This window comes from Sander vitreus, chromosome 9, assembly GCF_031162955.1.
Source record: "Sander vitreus isolate 19-12246 chromosome 9, sanVit1, whole genome shotgun sequence".
NCBI classification, from domain to species: domain Eukaryota; kingdom Metazoa; phylum Chordata; class Actinopteri; order Perciformes; family Percidae; genus Sander; species Sander vitreus.
The window spans coordinates 4,324,824-4,343,599 of NC_135863.1; the positions used below are offsets into that span (position 1 = coordinate 4,324,824).

General features: G+C 40.1%; 1 protein-coding gene across 1 annotated transcript; it reads left to right on the forward strand.

Annotated features, from left to right (window-relative positions):
- The first annotated feature begins 4,287 nt into the window (after nt 1–4,287).
- LOC144523079 (regulator of G-protein signaling 21-like) lies at nt 4,288–16,226 on the forward strand. The gene is made up of 4 exons (XM_078258379.1): nt 4,288–4,439; nt 10,029–10,090; nt 14,839–15,005; nt 15,291–16,226. Exons 1-4 carry the CDS (start codon nt 4,435–4,437, stop codon nt 15,465–15,467), a joined length of 411 nt encoding a protein of 136 aa, XP_078114505.1. The 5' UTR covers nt 4,288–4,434; the 3' UTR covers nt 15,468–16,226.
- The last annotated feature ends 2,550 nt before the right edge of the window (nt 16,227–18,776 follow it).

Sequence of the window (18,776 nt, forward strand, 5' to 3'; positions counted from 1 at the left end):
CCTACACCATTGTTATCTGCCTGAATCATGATGTAACGGTTGCAACAGTAAAGAAGGTCCAATATCCCATAGTTGATAGATTTATATTATATCTATAGTGGGCAATTCTGCACCTCACGATGTGGCAGTGCCAACATTAAGTGTCAATTCGGAAATAGTGTGTCCATTATGTAGCAAGGCAAAAAGAAAAGGTGTCTTGTTTGGTGCTTTGAGTGTTTCACGTCCAGTGTTGGGAGTAACGGCGTTTAAGTATAACGGTGTTACTAACGGCGTTATTTTTGTTGGTAACGGAGTAATCTAATTAATTACTTTTCCCATTGTTGCAACGCCGTTATCGTTACTGAGAATGTAAAGTGGCGCGTTACCACAATTTGGTTGAATGAAGAGCGAAGTGTCAGGCTTTGGCTACACATCAGCTGCCTGGAGAGAGCAGGGGGGAGGATGATGACACCGTTGCAAATGCAACGACGATTGGCTGGGTGGGCGGATGCCCTGCTCACGCTGTCTCACTGCACGCTCTGACTACCACTAAACACAAGACAGCGACAATGGCGACGAGCCAGGGAAATTCAAAGGTAGCGTTCTCGAACTGGAAGTACCGGCACTACTTCTCGCTCATTGAAATTAAAGGCAAGAATGTTTATGTAACATGCACGCTATGCCCAGGAAAAAAGACTTTATCCACGTCTGCCTCAAGCAACTCGAATCTTATGAAGCACATCAACACATGCTAACACGACACTTGTTGCTGCTGCTAACCCAACCCAAAGCCCAAATGCAGCTAACGTGAGCTCCAGCGAAGGAGACGGAGCCACTCTGTTAAAACAAGCAACGCTTGATTTTTCTGTATATAGTGTTTTTATTCTTCAATCAGTTAATATAAACATCTTTGACGTTAAAGATGTTATAGAACATGAAAAATAATGTTACTTTGCTGAGTAACAAATTACTTTTACAATGTGGTAACTGAGTTATTAACTCAATTACTTTTTGGGAGAAGTAATTTCTAACTGTAACTAATTACTTTTTTAAAGTAAGATGACCAACACTGTTCACGTCTGACTTTCATGCAGGATGCATGGATTCTCAACTTTACCCAGGTGTTTTAGTTGCCTAACCCTTGCAATATGTCAATCATAGTTAGTTTGCCATAACCACAATGATTTCCTTACTTTAAAGTGCCCATATTATGAAAAAAATCACTTTTTCTGGGATTGGGGTGTTAGTTTGTGTCTCTGGTGCTTCTACACGCATACAAACTTTGAAAAAAAAACCATCCATGCTGTTTTGAGTGAGATACGGGTTTCTGAATGTGTCCTGCCTTCAGTCTCCGGGTGAGCTGTTCAAAATCTGCACGGCTTTCTACGTAACTAGCCGAGACGAGGGGCCTAGGGGGCTAACCGTTAGCATGCTAGCGCTAGCTTGTTCTCATTGGCAAAACACTGCTACAACACACACAAATTCACCCTAATCTACAAAATAAATTGTATAGAACTACTTACATGTCCCTGTTCTGCAGGTATTCCACACAAAGTTGGAAGTGCGCCCTCATTTAGAAGAAGTCTCCCAGCTAATCCTGCCTTGTACAGGCTAAAGTTGCAGAAACAGCTAGCTAGCTCATGTAATCCTTACCTTGCTACTGCGCATGTGCGACTGCCAACAAAGATGTTACAGAAGTTGGGAGGTCTCACTCTGTAGCTAAAACAGAGACCTGACACAGGGTGAAAAGAGGAGCTGCAGCAATGTGCAGTACAACAAAAATATGGTGTTTTTTGAAAATGAAACCATGTAAACCTATACTGATACAATCTCTAATTACAATTATGAACCTGAAAATGAGCATAATATGGCCACTTTAACCATACTATGAGCACATAGTTGTGTTGGCATTTGATGGAGAGAAAAAAATATTTTTAAGATCATTAAGCATAATCAGGGTTTTGCAGAATCGTCCAATATCGATGTTCTTGTCATGCAAACCTCTTTAAAAAAATCCAACGACAACGTATGGTTTTACTGTCATCTCATGTTGTTGTTGTCTATGTAATGGCCACCAGCTGTAACTAAAACATCCAACCAATTAGGTCATCACAAAGTTTTCACCAATCATTAGTTATTAGTTTCTACTTCTCCTGTCAAACCAAACTACCTTTCTTTCCATAATGCATAGCCCATTGCTTTACATTTGAGATTGATCCCTCACTGTCCCATTTCAAAAGGAAACAGATCCCATTAAATCCAAACTAAACAGTTCGCTATTCAGACCCAAGTGAATTGAATGGCGAGTATGTTGCGATTGCTCTACCTACCGTCTCTGGCAGACCAACCACTGCTGGAGCTAATGTGTTGCTTATGCAACCTTCAAGTAACCATTGAATCACTGTTGCGTGAATGAAATCTATTTTACTCTTTTTACCTTAAAGCTTTATTGCATAACTTTTTGATATTAATGAACGTCTGTTACATTCAAGCCATTGCCAAATGAGTTGCTACAAAGCGAGTTAAGACTATTATATCAGAAGATTGTGTCGTCCGGTGACTTTCCCACGCAGAAGCTCTAATGATGATAATTACCTCGTCTCAAGAGTACATGTTTTTTTAATCCTCCGTGTCCGCGTGGCGGAGGGGTGGGGGCGCATGCGCGATCACGTAAGGCTTGTATCATGTGGACGCGCCGACAGTTTTGTTGTCATTACTTAGAATTCCTCATGAGGCGGGACAGAAACTACGCACTATAGCTTTAACTCTTGTGGTCTCATCATGTGTACATTTCTTAGATTAATTACGTTGTTTTTCCTATGGGTGTAAAAAATGTTAACTAAATTTAACAGTGACCCTGCCACCTCCTTATCAAATGTGCATACTTCTATGAGACCTGCGCACTAGAGACCTGCGCGATCAAGTTTTTCTGTCCGAGCCCGGCCTGCGTCCGACAGAGCCGTGACCGAACCCGGCCCGAGCCCGACAGGCATTAAGAAATTTGTGTCCGAGCCCGGCCCGAGCCCAACACAGATAAAATCAAATTTTTTTCTCATAATAATGACACATGTAGGTTACGTTTTTGTGTGGAAAGCCTGCTTTTATTAAGCAACTATAGGAGGGCATTCGGAAATGTCAACAGATGAGCGCACACGGAGCAACAAGCGCACGTTAATAAGCTGTTTAATTTAAAATGTTCAATGTGTTAACCTTTCCTTCCTACCACCACCCCCCCTCTTCTGGGGACAACTTTATTTTTATTATAGAGCAATATATATTTTTTTATATACACAGTATGTTACATTCAGATTTAGAATTACATTCAGTGCATTAACGGTTGCCCCACCGTGACCATTCACCCTGTTTTAGTGAGACCCTGGATCCATATAAGGGCAGGGGGGAATTAAAGCGCCACGTACGAAGTGTAATACATAACACATAAAACGCGACAAGGTGACGAACAGAACAACAGAGGGAAGTGAGACAGGACAAACTGACAAGACGGGACTGGACAGGACAGTTGACAAACACAACTTTAACCTTTCCTGATTGCTTCGTTTCCGACAGTGGTCAGAAAACCAGGGGAGATTTGTTACCTCCAGGGCCAACGTTATAAAATGAATAACGTTAACATTAAAATCCCGTTTCTGGTGAGCAAATAAATGAACTTGGCTTTCAGTCTGGGGTTTATTTCAGACACGGCACACACTGTGTACAAAACTTAAACATATTCCACCAACTCTGCTCTGGTTCCTGGTTCGTCTGCTTCCTCTTTCTCTATCTCTCTTCTGCCCACTTACCACACACACACACACACACGCACTGAGCTCTCTTAAAGGAGCCGCAGCACCATTTTACAACAAATGCCTTATCACACTGATGTGACCAAGCCCGACCCGAACCCGACCATAATTTCTAAATATCTGTCCGAACCTGGCCGGCCCGTCAGGCTCGGGTCGGGTATCCATGCCTTACTGCACACAGCCAAAGGGATACATGAAGCAAAACCAAAATCCAAGCCAAACAAAAGGCCCAACAGCAGTGTTAGTCACAGCCAAGCCTTCCTGTCTCCTACTACTTTGCATTGTAAACTAATGATTTAGTTTTTTACTTTTTACTTTACTGCCTTGTTTTTTTAAACTTGTATAAGGGCTGTTGGTTGCTGGCTTCAGAAAGCACAGCCTTCCAACCGCAAGAAGCAACAAATTAGGCTTTTTACAGCCAAAACACTGTGGTAAAACTCTGCTGAGGGAGTTTGAGGTGAAAAAGTAAAGAGTGAAACCTGGCATTTCTGTCAACCCTGCCTGTGCTACTGAGCATGCATGGGCTTGTACCTGTTGGGTTTGTCAAGTAGGGGAAAAGAAACCTGAGCAGCTAAGGATCAGAGTGTTTTGTTGTGAACATATTCAACAACTTGCGAAACATTCTTCTGTCTTTTTTGGCATCAGAAAACACATGTTGTAAGTATGAGCTCCAAATTGGTTTTAAACTTTGAGAATTTTGACAAACTGGTTGTCTGGCACTGAGGATTTGAGACTGTTGAAGATTTTTTATGTTTTCCCTTCGCCTCTGGTCTGCCTTGTTCTTCCATAATGACAAACCTTCTCTAATCTTGCCCGGGTAAAAAGCATGTTGCTAAAATAAAACTAGAATGTGGTTTGCAGATGGTTCTGTCTTGTCTGCGAGTTTGTGAGCAAGTGATTCTGATGAGACTCCTGTGATCTCTGTAGTTTTTATTGGAAGTTTCTCCCTCTGTGTTTCTGTGATTCTCTGTGCTTCTCAGTATGCCTCCGGCTCTCTTTCCCTTTTTTCCTTTCCTTCCAAAGAAAACATGAAAAAGGTCCAAAGATGAGTGAGAATTCTTTGAGCATGAGCTATATGATGCAAACTAAAAAATGTGTTGCTGTATTAGGATATAGCCTTTCCTCCGATGCCTTGTCCCTTACTTCTGAGGGGCTTATGATAGCGCATCTCTTAAAAGTAAAGCTGTCGGAACTTTGTGGCATTTTTAAACAACTCCATTGGGTGAACTACTTTCAAGCAATTAGTTTTTTTATCAAGAGATTCAATGATTTAGCACAGCAGTTTCCAGGCAAGTGAGCTTAATCTGTTCTAAACTAAGAAAATATGTTGCCGATCCATTTTTTTTTTTTACATAATGTAAAACAAGAATTCTACTAATTTTCCCAGAATATGCGTGCGTATGTGTGCTGTCCTAGTCATCCATAGCAACTGTTTCAGGCTCCTCATGAACAGCCTCCAATGGTACCATTGTTCTGCTATCTATCGGTAATGGCCACAGTGGCCAAATTTAGCAAAAAAATTAGCCATGTCGCCCATATACATTTGCAAACATGTAATTTCATTTACAGAAAACACACACACACACACACCACAAGACAGTGTCTAGTCAATCATCATATTAGTTGTTGCTCTTTTAAGGACATCAAATCAAACCACCACATTGCACATACATCCTCACTGAATGAGCAAGAATTAGACAAAAAGTGAATAGGATTCTGTTCACTAGAATCTGACGGAAAAATAACTGCCACTGTATCTCTGTAAACTTTGCAAAATATATTTTTGTGTCATTAAGAATCATGTGTACACACACACACACACACACACACACACACACACACACACACACCAGCTCTAGTCAGTTCTTCAGTTGGACAGCTGTCACAGCAGAAGGAACTATGTGACACTCAGTCAGCAGTGTTCATTTGATGAGGAAGGCTGCTGGACTGTGGTGCCTGGAGCAGTCTCGTTCCAGGTACCGGTGCTGATGCAAGGTCAGCCTGGTGCTACTGGCTCACTGACATACCAAAAATATAACACCTTTCAATGCCAATATCAAGAAGCGTTTTGGTTCTGTCTTATTGTGGAGCAGGGTGTTACCCACGACTAGTCTCGCATTGCCAAACTTTTCTCCATAGCACTGTGTCAGCACTGGAGTAAGGTCTGGCAACACTGTACATAAATTGTATGATAGAGAAAAAAACGCTTTGGCTTGTTTGCATTTCTTTAAACCAATCATGAAGGAAGGGAAGGGAAGGCGATAGTCTCGAGAAGGAACTTGTTTTTTGTGGAACATTTGCACCTAAGGGGGTGAGCTCTGGAATGGCTAATTTCATGCAAAACAAAACGCCACACAAAATATAATATAAAAAATATGAAGTTGACTGTTCTCACAATAAAGTAACGATAGCTATTTAAATTAGCTGGATATACGGTTAAATGTAATTTGCTCTTACCGGTGTATCACCGTGTGAATTTCGTCCACAGCAATCACCACCAATCGGTTCTGAAACATTGGCAGGATGGCTCTCCATCTATCGTTGCTAACAAATGTCTTCTAGTGATTCATATACGATGGAGAATTGGCCAGGAGCTATTTTTTTCGTCTGTCTTTAGCTTGCCCTGCGTAAGATGCAGCTACCGCCCTTGACTGCAGGGTTTTCACCTGGTCCTCCATTATCACGTGTGTAACACAATCAAAACCATAAAAACCACGTCATTGTCATGCAATGTCTCTGTGTTTAACGCTAGTCTCGCTAGCTCACTGCAGACAATAGGCCATGTTTTGAAAATAAAACCTTTTCCATTTTTCCGCATACAAGCCACCTCTGTTATAGTCTTTCAAGTTAATGTGACTATTATTACACCATGTATTTATCATTACATAGGATAAGACAAAAATGCACTTACCGTGTGATTAGCATACGATTCACCCATACAGTATGTATGTATTTGTGGAGTTGCCACAAATCTGGATACAAATGGCATACCTCTCTAAAAGCTGTTGTAGCATGCAGAATATGTTTGCTTACAATGCATGTTTATATATGTCATAGACACAGTCTTGATAGTAGTTGTTATCCCATCCACACATCAGATTATGTGAATAGCTCTTGCACGTCCACTCGGGCCTGTGAGTCTGTCAGTGCTAGTTCTTTATTTATTTGCTCCACTTTTCAGCATGTTCACTTGCTGTAACTCCTTGTTCTGACTTATTATTATCTGTTCCTCTGCTTGTGCTGCAACGACCCAGTTTCCCTACAGGGATCATTACATTTTCATCTAATTTATGATTTCCGAACAAGTAAACTGGTGACAAGGAGATACTGATTGTTTGGCTGTTAACGGCCATTCTGAAGAAAAAAAAAACTAATTGTAGACAAGCTACAATTAAACTTACAGCAATAGGATTTGTTAGTGAACCCAATCCCCACAGTGGTTTCAGTGATTACCACAGAATATTAAGATCATTTATTACACAGCTTTGTTGAATGCTCGATTCTGATCAATGTCAATTACGGCATTACGTCTGTTTTTTTCTGGATAGCAGACCGCTGCTATGAATAACTGTTGCTATTGACACAGTTCTGATCATAGACTCTGGAGGACCATTTTTAAATCAATAAAATAAAAAAAACTATATTTTGCATTGAACAAATAATTTCATATATCCTTCCAAACCCAACGGTAATATTAGAACTAGCCTTAGCTAACATAGCTATTGTTAGCCTAGCCACTGTAGCAAGTCCAACTTTAGAGCAAACTAAACCTACTGATTACAGTATTTTTGGCATGTTTAATAGTAGAATGGGATCACACATTACATCATATAAGTATGCCATATTATTTTTTCACCATCAATAAGCTACGTTGAATGAGTAAACGGTTTGTGGTAAGAGCACAGTCTATATGGGCATAAGCCGCTACGTACACTTTACCATCTCAGCTCTAGTGGCAAAGATTTTTTGATAATGTCAACAACTTGAGGAAACTGGACAGGCAGCTGAGTCCATGCAAAGTGTGATACAGAGATTTTTACTGGTGGAATGCTTGTCATTCATCCCTAGACTCAGATGACAAATATCGCCTGTACGGTTGCGCTAAAGATGCCATTCATCGTGATGCCGGCTAGTTAGCTTCCCTTTCACCCCTAAATATTTTTATTTTTATTGCATGATTGTCCTAGTGGAGGCCGGTGACATTTCCATATAGACTATTGACCCTGTGTTTACTTTCTTCACTGAGACAGAAAATGAAAAGACTGTCAATCAAAGCTCATCTTTGGGAAGAGAGGATATACAGGACAAGATGAAGAGACTGAGACAAAAAGAAAGAGAGAAGGTGATGAAGATGAGACAGGAAAAGCAGGTACTGCCCACTGTGCCCAGGATAGGATCAGCATTGTGTCCCTGTGCTGTTCAACACAAAAAACTGACCACAGAGATATATTTGTTCTTTGGTAATTACAGTGGAATCTATAGGCTGAATTTACACAAACACCTAGCATAAATAAAGTTATATGATATAGTATTATTGTACAAATATATTATTGTATAACACACATTTGGGTTATGTTTATGTAGGCTGTATGAGACAAATTTCTATAATTTAAATCCAAAATGATGCAAACACAAAGATGATATAACAAAGGTGTATATAATTTGACTACATGATTTTTAATACAATTTGGCAGCTGAGACAAGTGAGGAGTCACAGAGAAAGGGACAGACAGTTAATGCAGATGATCATTATTAAATTTAATGGTGTCTGTAGTGTGAATAACACTTTTATTAAACATCGTCAACATTCATTTGATCATTTGATCATGTTAGCCTCCTCTGTATTTCCAGATTGTAGTGTGGATCATTCATTGCAACATCTTAGTATTACCCCTTGACAGATCATTTACTGCCCAATGACATATTTTTATCTAATTTTTGCAAACGTCTTAAAATGCACATATCAGTTCTTTTCAGGGGGGAAAGGGAGGCATGCTCCCTAGTAAGCTCCGTTTTTGGACCTTGGCATTTCCAAAACCCTGCGTACGACCACGTGCAGGACCCAGACGCATCATTCTTATCCCTTACACATTTGTATTAAACAATCAAGGTAGACCATGATGTGCTGATTGAGACACAGTAAAATAAATTATTATAGCCTTATGTGTAATTACGGAAAGTAACCATTTACTCATGTGCTAATTATGTGGTATTTAACGTTCACTTTTGGTGTTATGCTACATTCTACTTCGCATTTAGCATTTAATTGTAAATAATTGCACTTTTTACACCACTTCATTTTTTTTATAGCTATAATTTCTCACTTTACAGATTTTGCATGCCAAACATATGATCACAGTGTAAAATAAGTGTTATTGCAGATAAAGCTACCGAGAAATCTTTAAAGTAATTCAAATTGTAATAATAAAGCACTGCAACAAGGGTAAATCCAGCATAATGAGTACTTACATTTTTGAAAGTCAAGTATATTTGACAGGTTGTGCTTCTATTTTTACTGAAATAAATAAAATAAATTGCCAGGGGGTAGCAGCACAAGCAGTAAACACAATTATCACAAGCTTAAGTTGGCACTGAGCAACACTTCTCACTTCTTTTTTTTGGCTGCCTGATAGAAGCCTGTCAAATATTCACTCTTCTTTTAGTTCCGCTTTGGTCTCCACCAACTACAGTATTTAGAAAAATAGGATCTTTAGCTGCTTAATGTTCTACTATGTTCATCAGATAGTCGCAAACTTGTCGCAGTTGTCAATGTAGAAAGGTTCATTTGCGCTACTTTAAGTAATCTATATCTGAATACTCCCTACGAACTTAAGAAAATAACTTTTGAATTGCTATTCTTGTGATCTATTTTAATGTAAATGTGGTCAGGAGGGAACCTACTTCCAGTGGGCAACACTGACACTCTGATACCTGGTACTCAATTAAGAGCTCATATGTGAGTTGGCATTTATTTAATCTTCTAGAATTAGAAATTTGACAAAGTGAGGTGGCCGTCCATATTTTTGATTTATGACAATTGATTTATGTCAGTTAATAAAAAAATGACCTTTGACTGAAACTTTAACAGATTTTACATTCAACATTAATTAATGTAATGTGATACATAGATACAAATTTGAATTTTTAAAATTACTTTTATGTTATCACTGAAAGGAATGCACCTCTGTCCTTTATACAATACATCACCTGACAGGATGTACATTTAATGAAATTTTTGCTCTGCAGGGCTCCTGTTGATGATGTTGGGGCATGGCGGGAGTCACTCGACCATCTTCTGGAGTGTAAAAGTAAGCTCATTTATGGATTTTATTCCTCTCACTCTTTTGTCAAAAATGCCGCTCTCTCAATTCTCTGTCCTCTTTTCTTCACCCTCGCAATTCTCTGCTGCTCAGCCCAGCATATCATCTTGAATTGCCCTGGGGCTTCCTTAGAAGGATTGAGGACATATTCTTCCTTCAAGTTCATCAAATCCATTTGGAGATATATTTAAGGAGGATGACACTGGCAGAGATAAGAGGTCTAATCTGAGCTGCCATGCTAGATAGGGTGATTCCTGCCAGCACTTATTCATTCATAAAGGCGGCACTCACTGATGGCTTTCACCTGACCATATTCCCGGCCTTTATTTGAAAATGACTAAAGTGGCGGATGGGTTCCTTCCTCTTCTTTCTGCTGTCTTTCCTCTCTCATTACTTTACCGAAATTAATTCAGCTGATCTGTAATATTTCAGCCCGTTGTCTCCTTCGTGAAGATTAACTGTCCTGCAGAAGATACATTTCCCAGTTGCTCCATTTCCCTTTGAAGGAATGCAGTGACACCTATGACAAATCTGTAAACAGTAGCAAAGAATAAATAGCTGTGCATGTGGCAGTTTGCAATTTGATGGCATTCATATACCTTTACATCTCTTGTGATTTTATGATTGAAAGCTCAAGCTATGGGCCGCCGGTGATTTGTAGACGGAAACAAGCAGCCCCTAGACATATTTTGTTATTACTGTCAAAGCAGCAGCTGTGATTTATGCAAAGCAATTTGTGCAAATAACTCCGGTGCTCCCAGTTAGTTGTTTGTTTGGGCTCCCAAAAGACGCGCTAGTATTTACACCTGCGTTTAAAATCACAGCTCCATGAATACGTCCGTAACAAAAGGTAATGGGTGCGAGGAGAAGATAACAAGAAATATAGGTGTGTGCAATTATATGGTGCTGAGGCAGTGCACATCGGGATGCAGGGTTTGGTTTTGAAGGTTGTAAACGCCTCCAGGCATCCACCACAATACCCAAGACTTCTTTGAGCTAACAAGGACTATGTTGAGGAAGAGAGAATGAGAGTGAAAGATAACAGAGTGGCTTAACCTTTAGCTACGGCTCATTGCTAAAGGTGCTGATTTTCTCCTAAAATACCCAGATTTCATAAAAAGAGCAGATTAGTTCACATCGATTTCAATCAAGTTTTAGCTCACGTGATTTCTCTGAAATATGTTCACCTCATTATTTGAAGCTTTGGCCATGTTTAACATTAAACCACTGACATTATAACATTATAGATATGTCAGAAAATACAGAAAAGCATAATAGTTCACCTTTAACCCGAGCTGTGTACAATTATGATAATTGTTGCAAATACTTCCGTTTTGTGTAAAATGTGAAGATACAGAGCCCCTAAAGTCCCAAAAGATGACATTTTTTAATCTTGTGTGCTCAAGCTATTATCTCGTGCTACCAGACAATGGGCTAAACTCTTTTCTGTAAGGGTTTCTTGCATTAGAGTCAGGGGCCATCCACACGGAGACACTTTTTGATGCAAATGTACCATGTTTTGCATCGTTTGGGCCGATTGTCCAAATGAATCCTGTAAACGCACTGCCTGAAAACGCACGTTTTTGAAACCTGGTCCCAGGGTGAAAAAATTTGAAAACGGCTCTCTTCTGGCTTCGTTTGGACGGCGAAGCCGCATACGTGCGTATCGATGATGTCATTCGCCACACCCCTCGACCTCATAGCCTTCGACCTCTTAGTCCGCACTGGTGTACGGCCACTGACACGATTGCGGTCAAGCTAACCGTATCCCATCTCCATGGTCAAACCAGCTCACTTCATCTAAATACTTTGTCTCTGCTCCCTGACACTTCCCTCTCCTCTGCTGGTCCTGGATTCTACACAAGATATATTGCTAACGTTATATAGCTAACGTTAAACATCGCTAAAGTAGCTGACCGCTCCAGCAGGGACGTAACGTTAACGTTAGCTTCTATGGTTAGCTGTTTATAAAGTATAAGTAGACAGCTCCTTGAACGGATTATAATAACTTTTAGCACGGCTTATTGTTGAAAGGCTACCGCAAGAAAAACGTGTAGATTATCAAAAAGACATTGGATCATTGATGTTTGTTTGACTGCTGATGTTGGCTAGCAGAGCTAAGGTTAGCTCTGCTAGCTAGCACGCTGCAATCATGTCCGATGGCAGACAGAATTGCAAGATAAAAAGCAATCCAACAGCGCATTATACAATGTAAACAAAGACACGTTTTCTTGCGGCGGCCTTTATAAAATGAGCAGTGGTGAAAGTTATTAAGTCTAGTCATGTTATGAACGGAAGAGGAAGTGACTGGACTATGCTCTTCTTCTCCGTTTTTGGTGAATTTCTGTAGCAGAAACAGTGCCAGACTATTGGCCTGGGATATGAAGTAGCATGTTGAGTCTTTTACAAATGGATCCATTTGGACGCACATTTTTTTGACACGGTTCCAGGGAAGACGGGAAAAAAAAAAGATTGTTTTGGTATGTGTGGATGTGGCCTCAGATTCATTAAACTCTCTTAAACCTGATCAATGGCTGCTGCTTTTGAGGAAGTGTTGGTGAGATTTGATCATTTGAATAACCGACGCCCCTACAATTGCTATAAAAGGCTACCTGTTCCGCAGTGGCGGTTCTACATTGAATTACACCCAGGGCGAAACCCCCTACGAGCTGCAGCGAGATGCTCCTCTCTCAGCAAGCAGGGCGCCTGCATCTGCAGGGAGCGCCGATTTGCCAATTCCCCACACAGTGAAATGATAGATAATAGAAAACCGCTTTTTTTTTTTTAAGTTCTCGTGCCGCCCCACCTTGTGTCATGAAAATATGCCGCCGCGGCGGCTGCCCGCTTCGCCCGTGCCAAAAAACGCTAATGCTGTTCCGCTCAATTTGTGGGAAAGTTTCATTCACAAAAATGTTACCACAGAGTTCGAAGACTTTAAGACTGCTTTGAACTCAGCAGACAAGTTCAGCTGAGCAGTAGAGCAGTGCTGTACCGTTACAGTCACAGACATGAAGAGCAAATACTTTGAGCGGGACATGACAGTCATGAGGACATCACAGAACATGCCAGCACAACAGAAGATAGTACTGGAAAGAGACCTACATTAGGAGCCTAAGGCAGCTGTCAAAGAATTTTCAAACTACTGAACTGTACAAGTTGCTGTGGTGAAATATGTCAACAAAAATGATACATGATCTAAAAGAGCTCTCTGTGAATTGGCAAACCATGATGACAGATGAACAGATTATTCATTTTGCAGTAAGTCTGTTTTTGATACCTATGATAAGATAAACTTTATTGTCCCGAAGGAAATTTGTCTTGGGCAAAAGGTGCTGCAAACAAAAAACATAAGCACAACAGCATAAGCTGTTCCATATCACGGAAATAGTGCACTATAAAGTGTGTTCACTATTTTGTAGTGGTGTTTGAATTCTCCGCGGTTATTTTCCTTCACTATATAGTCCACTATAAAATACCCATCATTTGAGTGTACACACGATGTACCCTACATTTTACTTTACAGGAGAAGAAAAAGCAGAAGCTTATCCTAATATCCAGAATCCTAATGCAAATCCTAAACAAATATACACTATATATAGTATATACAAAATTCTGCTCAAACATATTTGTGCAGAATTTTGTGGGGGGTTTTTTGTGTGTGTTTTTTTTTTTGGGGGGGGGGGGCTCGTAGGGGGTTTTGCCCTGGGTGTAATTCAATGTAGAACCGCCACTGCGGAACAGGTAGCCTTTTATAGCAATTGTAGGGGTGTCAGTTATTCAAAAGATCAAATCTCACCAACACTTCCTCAAAAGCATCCGCCATTGATCAGGTTTAAGAGAGTTTAATGAATCTGACTCTAATGCAAGAAACCCTTACAGAAAAGAGTTTAGCCCATTGTCTCATAGCACGAGATAATAGCTTGAGCACACAAGATTAAAAAATGCCATCTTTTGGGACTTTAGGGGCTCTGTATCTTCACATTTTACACAAAATGGAAGTAATTGCAACAATTATCATAATTGTACACAGCTCGGGTTAAAGGTGAACTATTATGCTTTTCCGTATTTTCTAACATATCTATAATGTTATAATGTCGGTGGTTTAATGTTAAACATGGCCAAAGCTTCAAATAATGAGGTAAACATATTTCAGAGAAATCCCCGTGAGCTAAAACTTCAGATTTCCCACTGTCCTGAATGCTCCAGTTTCAGCAGTTTTTTCTACTCTCGGCTCTGTGTTGTGACACCGAGCCTTCTCCGGCCTTCTCTGATTGGTCATCTGCCCCAGGTAGCCAGGACTGGATTAACAAAACTGGGGTGTTAACATTTAAAAGACAGGCGCTCCAACAGGTGCAACAAAAAATAATGTGTTTTTTGAACATTAAAGCATGTAAACATGTACAAACACAAAATAAAAGTATGAACCTGAAAATGCTATATAATAGATCACCTGTAATATAGGCTATAATGTATTTGTGCAGTAGATTTATTTACACATTGAAGAAAAACCTGCTTGGAAAACCAGTTCCAAGCTAACTCTTTCCCTTTACTGTTTTCATAAGCCTATATATATTTATATATTTATTTTGCTGGCTAGACACCCTGTAATTAATGTTAAAAAAAGGGATCCTTATGGGTGACTCGCCAGGTTCTTAAATCCCTTGTAATTCAACTTCAGTTGCATGTTTGAAATGAATCTGTCCTGGTTTCAAAGTGTTTCTGCTCCCCCTGTGCAGCAGGCCAGCTGGTGTTTGAGGACTTCTTGAGGACAGAATACAGTGAGGAGAACCTTTTATTTTGGCGGGCCTGTGAGGACTACAGGAAAATTACCAGCAAGACAAAGATGACGGTTGCTGCCAAAAGGATCTACGCAGAGTTTGTCCAAGTTGATGCGCCTAGACAGGTATGGTAAAGTGAGAAATTAATGTAGTCAGACCTGTGTAACTCTAACTCAGCCCTCAGCCTCAATTGCCAGCTTGTCACTGTCATGCGTCCACAGTTTTCATTCACTTTTTACTATCCAACACAATGATTGTGGGCCACCTTAACTTTCTTTGTTGCTCAGCCATGCTCTGTTTTTTTTTACCATTTTAACCTGCAGTTAACTTTCTGAACGTAATAATAATCTCATATCTCCAAACAGAGAGAACTCATGAGTGAAATAAAAGTTGCTGTTTTCTGAACACAGATAAACATCGACTTTGTGACGAGAGAAGAGATCAGTGAAAACATCTCTCAGCCGGAGCCAAATTGCTTTGACAGGGCGCAGAGACTGATATACGGTCTGATGGAAAACGACTGTTATCCACGATTTCTGAAGTCAGAAATATACCAAGCTCTCCTGGAACAGGCTGAACAGCCATGAAAGCAACGTGAGGAAAAGAATTGAATGAGTGATTCTGCACTTCGGCCGACTCTCCATAGAATCTAGGTTTTAACAAAAAAGGCTTGTCTGTCAGGGGAAGCAGAAGTGAAAGGGGGATACAGAGGTGTCGGTGTGAGGACTGACAGGATCTAGAAACCAAACATAATATAAATAATGTATTAAGCAGCTTTTGAAGTCAATTTTGGTTTGGATTGTTTTGTATAGCACGGAAAAGGCCTGTAAGTCAGAAAACAAGGCTCACATTACATTCTGAAAGGTTGACATTTGTTTGGAAAAGCAGGCCTCAAGAGTCAAATGTTCATCATTTGGTTGCACAAATTAGTCATTTGTACCATTAAATTAATTGTAATCAAGAAATGCTTATTTAGTTCCTGAAGAGTTCAATTTCAAAAGCTCTATGTCCTGTCAACAAAAACCATCAACTGCCCAATGAACCTCAACTCCAATGACATCATCAGTTAAAACTATTTAAGTTATATTTGATCTCACTATGTGTAACATTAACAAACGACATTCTGTGTATGGGTATGGAATCCAAAAACCTGTTATTATCCTGTTGCATTTCTGAATAATCATTTAACAGCACAGTTTTTTGTTTGTGATCTACCACCCTTGTAATTTTGTTTCTGTTGGATACACATCTCATGAAAGTATAGTAAGAGCAACTTTGAAGCGCTGCATACTCCCTGCTCTTTAGTAAGTTATTAGTGAGAATAAATATTGTGTTTTGAATTCAAACTCCACTGTGTTGTTTTTTTTTTTTGGACATGTCCTGCAGCTGTTGTGGCTGATTATGATGATTATGGACAAACAAGAGTGCCTGGTACATCCAAGAAATTTCCACAGGTGTTGGATTAAAAAGCAAATTCAAACACACAAACAAACAAAATGTCTGCACAGTTAGCACCCAGCTCTTTGTATTGCTAATTAGTGCAACATTTCGATCTAACAGAGATCTTTAGGCATTGTCAAATCCCCACCACAAAGCAGAGCAAACAACATATAGATACAAATCACATCAGTCAGGTGGCTATGATCCAACACATTTTCACTCCCATCACGTCAAAGAGCGACGCTTGGTCAGGTGCCTGTGGCATTTGTTTTTGACGCAAAAAGTCTCCTCTAGCGTCATATTTACACACGCTTGGTCGGGAATCTTGGCGTCACTTTTTGACGCTCTGGGTCTGGACGTACATTTAACTGACATGCGGCACAAGAACAGGACAGTTAGGTCTAGGAAAGTATTGTGGGTGGGGTTATAAAATGCACATTTCAGTGGCACGCAGGACAAGAACGGCGACACGAATCCACGTTTTTCCATCTTTCATAATACTCACTGTTGCTTTTAACACTACGTCATCTTACAGCGCCACAGTCAAGCTGCTGCCCTGTCCGGTGCGTTCCATACAGACGCTAAAGGGTGATTTCGAGAGCCACTGACCAAGCGTCAGTATTTTATGAGTTGGGAGTGAGAACGGGTTGTGTGATCTGTTTGATTGTGGCACAAACTGTCTTAGCTGAATAGTTTTGCCCCATGATCTGTAAGACGATAACTGATCTCCTCAAAGGGAGAAAGAGAAAACAATGATGACACAATAGATTAACTAGTAAAGGACTGAGAGTATAATGTAGTAATATCATGTAAGTAGAATATTAATTAAAGAAGTTTATAATCTGGATTGCAATCCGCATCAGATATTATGATATGGTAATCATAGGTAAGCATGTTATCTTATTTACAAATAAACAGAAGATAAGACTCCAGGAGTTTTCACAAAAAGTCTAAAAATAAGATTTTTAAAATTCCCAGCAGGGAGTCCTAGCTTCTCAGTAAATTAGGTTTAGTTCCATTGACAAGTATATTATGATGTTTCTTAAGATTGTCATTGTCACAACATTGGAAAGTCTGATATCCATTTTTTTTTTTTTGGCTCACAAAGTGCAAACATCCTGTGGGAATGAAGTAAACTGAGGTTATCAAGCAGCATCTATGGCATAACGTTGAGATCGAGATCAACCACAAACATCATCCCTACATCACCCCCCACTCATTCCTTCATTAACTTTCCCCAGTATACATGGCCTAACCCTGGTGATACTAATAACATCAACGATGGCTCCAGTCTATGCATGTGTCCCAGGAAGTCATGACAGTGTGAGAGAGACAAAATGCACAATACCAGGACGCCTACTATGGCCACGCCAAGACCCGCCCTTCAATAGCAGCTCGATTGGTTGGGGTTAGGCATTGACCTCAGGTGGTTAAGGTTAGGATAGCCGATTGGTCAGGGGAAGGACCTGTACAAATCGGGTTACGTTACCTTGCGTAAGAATGGACGCCTGGCCAATAGTAGTGTGTGAATGCTATTGCTAAAAACAATATCGCTACAAGGACCCTGACACTGAAGCAGTCGTGTTTTTTTCCTATCTCCTGTGGACTACTTTGCCTATCGTGAATGCCCTGTTGTTGACAAAGCTTGCCGTTAACACTATGGTATTAAACTTTACTTTTAATCCATACCTGCCTTGCCTGACAGACTTTGGAGTCCATATCTTACTCCGCCTAGTCTCCTCATGTTTAACCTTTATTGAACACTGATGTGTTTAATCATTTAAAATTCACCTAATTGAACATATCTGTTCTTCTTGAGAGAGTAAATTACTTTTACACTCAAACTTGGAAGAGAGAATCTTGAAACAAGTAAACATAAACGGAAAGGCTGTGGCTCAGGTGGTAGAGCGGGCGCCTACCGATCACAAGGTTGGTGGTTCAATTCCTGGCTCTGCAGTCCTATGTTGAAGTGTCCTTGGGCAAGACACCGCTCCCTGACTTGCGCCCGATGCTGCACTGTCAGAGTGTAAATGTGTGTGAATGTTTATCTGATGAGCAGGTGGCAGCCTCGGCTACCAGTGTATGAATGTATGTGAACGGTGAATAGTTCCTGTACTATGTAAAAGCGCTTTGAGTAGTCGTTAAGACCAGAAAAGCCCTATATAAATACAGTCCATAATGTGCACATGTCTGACGGTATCATGGAATACTTCATGCTGAAATTTTAGTATGAGATTAAGAATGCAAGAACAACTTAAAAGTAAAAAAAACGCATATGATCAGGTGTTCCTTAATGTCATTGGTTTAGCTGCTAAACCCTCTTGTTATCACTGCACTGCACTCACTACCTGCTATGAAAAGTAAGAACCTGAATTTATCTTATTTACAGCTTATTTAGCAAGACTCTAGGAGTTTTCACAAACAGTCTAAAAATAAGATCTTTAAAATTCCTAGCA

Bases quoted from the DNA above. Each gene is read 5' to 3' on its own strand.
- LOC144523079 (XM_078258379.1), top strand. The intron at 10,091-14,838 runs GTAAGCTCATTT...CCCCCTGTGCAG, and splicing joins CCATCTTCTGGAGTGTAAAA to CAGGCCAGCTGGTGTTTGAG. The intron at 15,006-15,290 runs GTATGGTAAAGT...TTCTGAACACAG, and splicing joins AAGTTGATGCGCCTAGACAG to ATAAACATCGACTTTGTGAC.